The sequence below is a fragment of the Eriocheir sinensis genome, chromosome 55, assembly GCF_024679095.1.
Source record: "Eriocheir sinensis breed Jianghai 21 chromosome 55, ASM2467909v1, whole genome shotgun sequence".
Classification (NCBI taxonomy): Eukaryota; Metazoa; Arthropoda; class Malacostraca; order Decapoda; family Varunidae; genus Eriocheir; species Eriocheir sinensis.
In genome coordinates this window covers 10,934,011-10,943,861 of record NC_066563.1, presented here as the reverse complement: position 1 = coordinate 10,943,861, position 9,851 = coordinate 10,934,011, and the positions used below count along the sequence as shown (strand labels likewise).

The 9,851-nt window shown below is 42.3% G+C and overlaps 1 protein-coding gene across 1 annotated transcript in view; it reads right to left on the bottom strand.

Moving 5' to 3' along the window:
- LOC126984070 (cryptochrome-1-like) overlaps positions 1–9,851 on the bottom strand; it is a 48,111-nt gene that overhangs the window by 2,528 nt on the left and 35,732 nt on the right. The window contains exons 3-9 of the mRNA XM_050837466.1: positions 4,166–4,308; positions 3,581–3,765; positions 2,989–3,218; positions 2,377–2,544; positions 1,948–2,088; positions 1,313–1,464; positions 627–829 (exon numbers count right to left, since the gene is read on the bottom strand). Coding sequence (XP_050693423.1) covers positions 627–829; positions 1,313–1,464; positions 1,948–2,088; positions 2,377–2,544; positions 2,989–3,218; positions 3,581–3,765; positions 4,166–4,308 — 1,222 coding nt within the window. The remainder of the gene's footprint in view (positions 1–626; positions 830–1,312; positions 1,465–1,947; positions 2,089–2,376; positions 2,545–2,988; positions 3,219–3,580; positions 3,766–4,165; positions 4,309–9,851) is intronic.

Sequence of the window (9,851 nt, the reverse complement as noted above, 5' to 3'; positions counted from 1 at the left end):
CCCCCTGGCTAAGTGGGTTATGGGAGGCTCGTTCATCAGGCACAGTCGCCGCACTACATGACTTTCCCCTCTATGTAGATTAATTTCCGTGTTGAGACCTTAGACAGTGACCACTAACGGTTCACTATTCCACAACGTCCCTGTAGAGACATACCTCCAACTCTCCCATTTTCTATTAACCTCAGAGAGCATGGGCCATCCTACCTGTTACCCCTTCAGGGAAACTCAACAGAACCACAGGATAGGATGCCCACCGCTTTGCCATCAGTTTCATGCCCTGGGATTTTCTTTTTCTATTTCCTCTATTTTCCAACACGTCCTCTGCGTGTATCGAAACACACGAGAAATTAATCACAACAAGGAGAGGGTATTCCCCGGCTGCCTGGGATTGAACCCGCGACCAGCGTGACAGGAGAGCCACTCCTTACCGAGTCGGCCAAAGAGGTACCCCCCTGGCTAAGTGGGTTATGGGAGGCTCGTTCATCAGGCATAGTCGCCGCACTACACAAAGCCCTGTACTAATAGTGTACGTAGAAAATTAAAGCAGAATGATTGGGTACACAAACACCCATAAGCCCATAACCACAATGGTGAACACCTGCTGCTTGAACCTCTACTGTACTCACTTTTGCCTCTGTAGTGTGCAAGCTGTTGGTACACCTGCTTCATTCTCTCAATGTTGTTCTGGCTCTGTTTGATGTGGTCCACCATGGGCATCGGGTAGTCCCGGCCAATCACACACTTGGCCGCACGCTGGACTGACTCGGGTGCTGTCCAGGGCTCGTGGATGTACTTGGTGGGGAAGTTTTTGAGCCCAGGTAGATATGTTCTGTGCAGAGAGAAGAATATGGATTAGTCATTTGTTTAGCCAAGGAAGGTGGTCAATCCAAATCAATCATTATGTAAGATTCTCAGGAATTTGACACATGATTTAAGAATGGGATCATCTTATAATAAATCCCTTTTACCCAACCCATCATGTGTAGCAAAAGTAACCAAATGACATTGATGCTGAAATGAGTAGACCATCCCAGTGAAACTTTGACTACTTAAAGAAAATGAAACATCAGGATAGAAAGGTGAAGGTACAAGAAAAAGATTAGTAAACATGGACATGAAATGCCCCCATGATATAATTATTACTTAATATCACAAGTATGGGTCTCCAGTGTTTGACTATTATGAAACTTCCAAGTAAACGAGGGATCTTTTCCCGTGGTATTTTGTGTCACTCTGTTTACTGCTAGAAACAGGATTACTTGATAATGAATAAAAATAATGGTTGGGTAATTTAAAATGGCAGAATATTCACCTGATATAGTCTCCATTAGGATCAGCTTTCCTCCCATACCGCACTGGGCAGTAGCAGTGGAAAAACTGTTGGAAGAAGGAGGAACACGACAGCCACATCCAGGAGCCGGCATTCACAGACCAGTCAGCATCGAGAAGCAACTCGTCAAATACCTGAAAAGACAACAAATGTAAGTTTGGTGCTTCATTTTGTAACAAAACTCATTTCACAATATGACTTAGGCTATATATTAACAAAGCCTTTTCTTATAGAACTCATGGAAACTCAAGTGTTTTGAACATGAAATTTTCCTGTAAAGATTAGTATAAGGTTGTGTCAAGATGACTAAGGAACAGCACAGAAAAGTTACTACATCAAATCATGGTTTGATTATTCATCATAGCATTCTGAAAATTCAAATTTATGCTTCAAGAATTACACATGTATACTTGCACAATATGTAGTATCATCACAGATACTGACAAAGCAATACATGGTCCAGGTCCATCGCAACACTTACTGTTAATTGATATACTGGCCTCATATGTCATAATGATTCTACAAAGCTATAGTGGTGTCTTATTTGAACTGTAGCAATACAGTGTTACAAGTGGTGGCATCCCTTTTTCAAGAGACTAGTCAAGCCGAGCACATACCTTCATTCCCTCCTCCCAGGACACCCACAGGTCCCCCCGGGTGAGGAAACAAGCCACGGCATGCCGCGCCACATTGTGGATCCATCCCTCGTTCCGGAGCTGTGTCATGATTGCATCCACCCACGGGTAGCCTGTCTGGCCCTGAATGAACAAAGTATTTGGTTAAGTTGATTTTTTTTATAAAAGAAATTGACCTGCACTGGTTTAAAGGCTTCATTTATATAAAGATTATTCTGAAGTTTAAGGTATACAATATGTCATCTGAGATCTAAATTTAGTTTTAGTTTTACTGCACAAAATAAAGGGTTACATAAAATAAAAAAAGATACCAACTGCTCATTTTCATAATTAGTAAACATGTATACATATATAAATATATGTACTGTAATGTAAAAGACTAACATTGGGTGAAGTATAAAATTTGCTTACATTAGCCCATTTAGCGAGGGCCTCGGGGTTCTTGTCCCATGGTATCTGCACACAAATGGGGTTTCCTTCCATGTGGTCAAACTTGGGGTTGTTGGTGGCAGCTGTGTAGTAGAACTCCCGCCACAGCAGCTGCCCGTGGAGGGAGAGGGGCGGGGGAGACTTCCTGATCTGTTGGGTGAGTGGCAATCAGTTAACTCAATTATTACTGTTAAGTTTTTTGCCTAGCTTTTCCAGTTACTAATTTGAGACTGGCACATACCAATGACCTCCAATATTAGAAATATCTATATATTACTAAATTTGCAGAACACCATTATGTCTCTCTGGGGGATACAACAATTTTTTCTAATGGGGTTTCGTGCATTTTTACTTAATTCGAGAGCTGTCTGTGTCAGAAATTACCAAGCTTTTATTTTTGACTAGCCTCCCCTCATTTTTTTTTTATATTAGCAACAAGTAATTTCCAGTAGAAGCTTATCAGATTAAAGAAAAGCATATTAAAATTTATTGAAACATGTCAATCACTGAGGTGAAAAGGTTGCTTTCCTGTGATAATATTATAACTGTACATAATCAGATTAATTACTCTAAGCCATGACTTCATCAACCTACCTTTTTGTAGAGCTCATTGAGTTCCTTGAAAAACCTCCTACATGAGAGGCAGCCAAATCTGAGGTAAGGTGAGAGGCCAGTGCGGGAGGGGTAGAGGGACTGGGGCGTCATTTTGGGCCGGCCGAAGGAAGCCACCCACGCCTTCCTCTCTAGGTGGTGCTCCAGACGGGTCAGAGCCTCACTCTCGCCGCCTTTCCACCCCGTCTGTTGGAGCGACTCTGTGTCAAAACCTGTAGAGAGGAAAGTCATCAGGAAATGCGTCATCATATTGTTGGACATTTGCACCTTTAGGTACAATTTCCTCTATATAGTTGCAAGTAGAGTCTTTGGCTTCAGTCACACAGCCAGTTGACAATTGCTGAAGCTTTGTAAGTGTTCTCCATTATGTTTATGCAACTGTAACATAAATATGATTCAGTACTTCAGAGCTTAGGTTTTAACTGAAAAAATACCAAATAGGACTTTTAGTTAAAAAATAACTCAAATTTGTATACTTAATATTTGTACTGCAGTGACATCCTTAACAGATGTTCAATCCAAGATGTTTCCTCCAAGATATAATACTGTGCTGTATAAAAATCATAAAACTCACCCAGCTCCTCGAGGGTTGGCACGCCGTACTTCTCATCGTGGTCGTCCGTGAGGGGCGTGTACTTGTTCTCCAGGTCATCAAGGGTTATTGTGCTCAGGGGGAGTGGCGGCAGGTCCATGGTCATTAGGATATTTTGGAAGGATTTGTACGTTAGAGGAGGTTTTCCACCATTTTTATCAATTATTCTAGAAAAAAAAATGCAGTGCTATTATTTACCACCAGAGCCTTTTTAATGGTATATAGGACGCTGCATTTAAACAGCTGGTCATTATTACATGCCATTACTAACAGTACTGTACTACTTTGTGTGGCATGAAAGCAGCGACAAGAAGAGTATGTTCACCAAAAAGAAAACAATGTACTCGGGTAATTTGAGCCGAGGAATGAAAATTAACTTCTGACTGAATATTAATGATAAACATTCTCAAGCAATATTTTATTCAGTGAGGATACTAATGATGCATCTATTAACTATTTATGAATTGGCAAACAAACCCACTTGGGATCATGGAAACAAAGTCAGTGGCTACTTTTGAGCAACAGTATAAGGAGGTAGGTGACCCAGTTGTGGAATTCTGAACTCACTTTTCTGGCTTGTACAGAGTGTGGGAAGTCTTGACGACCACGTTGATGCCCATCTCCCGCGCGATGGCCACGATGTTGGCATCCCGCACCTTGCCGAAAGGCTCAGGGTCCTTCTCGAACGTTAGGCATGTCGTGCCCCACTCCTGGAGGAAGAAAAAAGGAACAGCTTAGAGAAAAATCTCAGAATGATGAATTGCAAATTCCAAAATTTTGCAGGAGAAAAGTAAGGAGAGCGCCTAAAAGTTCATATGAACAAAAAATAGGTAAAAATTAATAGAAGTAGCCTAAATATTCTGTATAACCTGAAGAACTGATAAGTTTAACCCCTTCAATACAAGCAGACAAAACATAACCTCCATGCCATATCCTGGTTTTACAGACTACGTAGAATAGTCCAATGACCATTGCCTTTAGCGTCTCTAGGATATGGTTGGTTGAGAGATGATGACTCATATACCATGTCATGGTAAGAGAAGAGTAACCAAAGAATCAAGCTTTCATACTACATAAAGCTGAAAACTGAGATAATTATTTATTTCTTGAAAGAACTTAGCTGATACTCTTCATTTAATTGCCAGGGCAGTAAAAAGTTTTACTAAAAAAGTTAAAAACTAAGCTTGTGTTTTAAATGTAGGCTGTGAAGGTAGTGTTTCATGGACAGAAGCAAGCATTTGTGTTCCATCAATCCAATATGACTGTTAGAGGAAGATGTTTGGGAAAATGTGATAAATCACCGAGGCCTTGTCTTAATACTGTAACAACTGAAAAAGATAGTGTTTATTTGTGAACCAACACGTCACTCTGATGTCTGACTTTGCTGCTCTGGGCGAGAACAAATGACCACCAAAGAAAGGTGTGTGTGTGTGTGTGTGTGTGTGTGTGTGTGTGTGTGTGTGTGTGTGTGTGTGATTGCTACACCTGCAGCCGGAATCAGGCGGCAGGTAAGAGTAAGAAGGACAGAAAGGTGTGCTGGGTGTGTTGCTGCAGGTGTTTCAGAAAGCGTACATGTGGCGGGGGGAAGATAAGGAGGCGGGAGCATGAAGGTGACATGGCTGAGGTGACGAAAGTGCGGCGCGAGATGGTGTATTGTGGGGTGCAGGTGGTGGTGGCGATGGTGGTGGGAGGAGGGAGAGGCCAGGGGGAGGAGGCAAGGTGAGGAAAGGACTCGAGCACGCAGGTGGCAGTCGGGTGGCAGGCTGACAATACAGGGCAGAGGAGGAGGAAGCGGAGGCTGAGAAGGAGGGGGATGTGTGTGTGTACCTATTTACCTATTTGTATTCACCTATTTGTAGTCTGCCGGGCCCGAGCTAAACTCTAATAGTCCCATCTCCATATCTATATTTATCCAGCCTTTCCTGTGTGTGTGTGTGTGTGTGTGTGTGTGTGTGTGTTGACTGGCTGGGTAAGGTTTGTCTTGTCATCTGTGTTGTGAAACGGATTTTTATTCACCAAGGCTCACGTGAGGAGTCTCTCTCTCTCTCTCTCTCTCTCTGTGTTAGGCTACCAATTTTAATGACATGACTTGAACGGAAAACCTGAGAAATTTTCCACGTAATCTCTCTCTCTCTCTCTCTCTCTCTCTCTCTCTCTCTCTCTCTCTCTCTCTCCTGGATTCTATTGTATCCTTGTTTATGGCTTCCCTTCACCTCCTTCTCTCTCTCTCTCTCTCTCTCTCTCTCTCTCTCTCTCTCTCTCTCTCTCTCTCTCTCTCTCTCTCTCTCTCTCTCCTGGATTCTATTGTATCCTTGTTTATGGCTTCCCTTCACCTCCTTGTCCTTCTCTCTCTCTCTCTCTCTCTCTCTCTCTCTCTCTCTCTCTCTCTCCCAGTCCACCTTGTCTCATATGCTATGTTCATATATTATGAAGGATGAGAGAGAGAGAGAGAGAGAGAGAGAGAGAGAGAGAGAGAGAGAGAGAGAGCAGGAAGGAAACATATTACCGGTGTGACACGGATTTGCGAGAAAGGAGAGCAGAAACAGTGGAAAGGAGGGAGAGGGGTCGTGAGAAGAGGTGGTGGTTATGGTGGAGGAGGAGGAGGAGCAGGAGGAGGTGAAGGAGTAGGGGTGAACGAAGGACAGAGGAGGGAAAAGGGGGGGGGGGGGGGAGGTGCCAGAAATTATTGAATAACCTGTGACAGACGCCTCAAGGAGAAGATGAAGCTATTACCATACAACCCAGTACGAGAGAGAGAGAGAGAGAGAGAGAGAGAGAGAGAGAGAGAGAGAGAGAGAGAGAAAATAAAAAAATAAAAATAAATGAAGACGGTAGGACAAGAACAATGACAAAACCTAATGAAACTGGAATACCAAAATAAAAAAAAATACAAATACACTAAATATATGTAAAAAAAAAAAAGTCATCGGGAATCTAGAAACTGATGGAAGAGGAGGAGGAGGAGGAAGGAGGGAGGAGGAGGAGGAGGAAGAGGTGATCATTTATGGAATTATATGTGTATTTACTGTTAGTGTGGCCAGTGTAGGTGACGGCTCATGCCACTTTAAAAGCGCCCTTAGTCGAGCAATAATATAACTTACTGTATCTACACGCTTTTATCTACGTTATGGTGAGCAAGGGTTGTTACGGAGGCGGTGAAGGAGACAGCTCATCCCACTCACTATTATATACTCAATGTTAAAGAATTTGGTGTATTTCGAAGCTTTATCCACATCCTTCTCTTTATTTCACTACTTCTTACTCCTTCCCAAAACTTCTCTGGATACTGAAGTCTTCCAAATTTGTCAAAGCCGGTCTGGCGTAGGCTCCCGCGGGTCCTTTCCTCCCCTCTGCTCTGCCACACAGTCCCAACACCTATCTCTTCCTCTCATATGTAAGCTATAGGTAACATATGAGAGGAAAAAATAGGTGTTGGGACTGTGGCAGAGCAGAGGGGAGAAATGGACCCGCGGGAGCCAACGCCAAAACGGACTCGACAATTTGGTTTCACTAGAACAATATTCCTTTTCATGCAACTTCCTCGTTTTCATTGCAAGTCTCGGGACATCATCGTACTATCGGTCTACGCTCTGCTTTAAGATTTAGTTCGTCACTTGATTTAGGCGTCCATGGCTGATGAAACTGATGATCTTACGTCGAGATTATAAGGAGCCATGACTGAAAAAAAAGATTATCCCATTACATGAACAAGATTTTTTTCTTTTTACCTAAGTTCGTGTCAGACATTCGACATACCGTACTTAACATTTTTTTTCTTACCATACTCTCCAATGATTAGTAACTTTATTATTACATGCACATTCGAGACACACTTAAGGTTACAGATCTATGGAAATAAAATCGAGGAATCCATTTATCTGACACGTTACGAATTTAAGGAAGGCTACAATGTCTCCTGGTTAATTTACATTCATAACGTTAACTTAAAAATTGATTAATCATTTCAAGGTTGTTTATCATCTCTTAATTCGACTCCAGGTACGGTATAGTTGAAATGAGGCTATTTGCTCTATTAATATTGACTTCGGATTAATTCCCACTGTGCCAACGTTATTATTAGCGGCTTCAATGGCAGCTATTAATTAAAGGGACCGAGTCTGCCACACTGCTCTTACTGTAGTCGCCACTGATGATGTTATGTCAACGTATTAATTGAGAAAACAGAATACTGAACCGATATTACGTTTCATACACTCGTAATGAACTTATGCTTTATTGTTATTGCAGTCTGTACCTATACCTTATTTGGAGAGAGAGAGAGAGAGAGAGAGAGAGAGAGAGAGAGAGAGAGAGAGAGAGAGGTGATGCAGTCTTTCTCGTTATGTTAACCCGTGTCACCTTTCCTCTCCTCAATTCTCTGGATACCATCATAGCCTGTTACATAACTCAACCGCTTTCATTCCTCCCTTCCTGACACCAAACACCACCAATATTTCCCTTTATGCTTTTATTTTTTTTAATCATAGGTAAAAAGTAGGAAGTAGGTGAGTCATTAAGTGCGTACAACAGGTAGAAATGGAATACAGTTGAAGCGTGCGGTTGTCTAGTGAAGGATGGATGACTTATGACGAGAGGGTTATTGACTGCGATTTATTTATATTTTTGAACTGCCAATATCACTTCTTCCAGCATATACAAAACTCCTCACTGCATCCACCACCATGTTCCCTTCCCCTCCTTCCAGCATATACAAAACTCGTACCATTTCCCCTCTATTCCCTCTCACTGCCTTTACCACCTATCATGTCATATATCTCCCCCTTACTCTCGCCTCACTGCCTTCCTTTCATCCTGTATATGCAAAACTCGTGCCATTCCCCTCTATTCCCGCTCACTGCTTCCACCGCCATATTCTGTCGCTCCAATCTCCTCCCCTTACTTTCGCCTCACTGCCTTTTTCCATCCCGTCTTCCCCTCCGCCGCCCTTTACCGTTGAGACTGCACATATCACCCCTATCTGTCCTTTCTCCTCTTCCCTCACTACCTTCTTCCTTTCTTTCCTCCATCACATACCCATCATCAGCTGCCAATACCACTCCTATCATTCCACCCTTTCCCTTTTCACCACCTCCATGTTTACGGTATCCTCGAACGCTTCAGTCTCTCACATCAACTATTTCCAAAGTCTAAAAAGGAGATTAATGGGGTTCGAATGTGTTTTTTTTAGGTTCATGGTATAGAAGAAGGGTCAGACTACCAGTACCACCAGGCCCCAAAGAGTACACATGCAGGTACCCAGAAATATAGAGAAAGCCTTGTCAAATAATTATGTATGACTTGGGTGTCGAAATGTTTGAGATCATGGCGGTAGCTGCTCACATCACTCTCCTTCCACGCCCTCTTCCTCATCCTCTTCCTCCCTCCCTCCGCCATCACCGAGTCTCACATGACGTAACCGCAAAACCTTCAGACTTCGCCTCCCCGTCTATGTCACGGGCGAGAGCTGACTTCTGGTGCACTCACAAAGATTACTGAGACAACCAGGACAAAAATAACGGGTGACATGTGGATAATCTCCTAGCCTTCTTTCTTCCTTACTCATGATGAATAGTCATAAGAAACAAGTCGATGCTCAAACGGTCCTCCTCCTTCATATTTCTTTTCCTTTTTCCTTCTTCGTAAGAGATAGATATTACAAAATAGTGTAGGTTACAACTTCCTGCTTCTTCCTTGGTCGTTATAAAAAAAAATTAAAATCTTGCTGTCTTACTTCTGCTCTCCTACTTCTAATCGAAAACAAAGCAATCTCGTATTTTTTTTTCCAATAGTCATTCACCGCTCCTAATAATATACAAATGAGTCTCTGTTCGTGCTTTCCTAATCAACTTCCTTCCCTCTGATTGACAGTAAACATGAAATAGCTATTATCAATCCTCCTAATTCCTTCCTTACTGTAAAACACTGGTCATGCTCTCCTATTTGCCCTCTCTTGCTTCTGACACACACAGTAATATAATTGATCATGCTTTCCCATTCCTTCCTTTGTCCTTATACATTTTACTCGAAATAGCTCCAGGTCAAGCTCTTCGATCTACACTCCCTCCCCATCCATTTTTCTCTTGCTCCTGATGTGAAAGAAATCTTAGTCCTCAATCATGACTAGAAAGAGCTGCGTGATACATTACTATATAAAAAAAATGCTATAAATGTAATAACTCTCTTTACTGCGCTGTGAACATTGAAATAAAGTTAATAATACCTCGCTGCTCAGGGAAAAAAAAAACTAATCCTT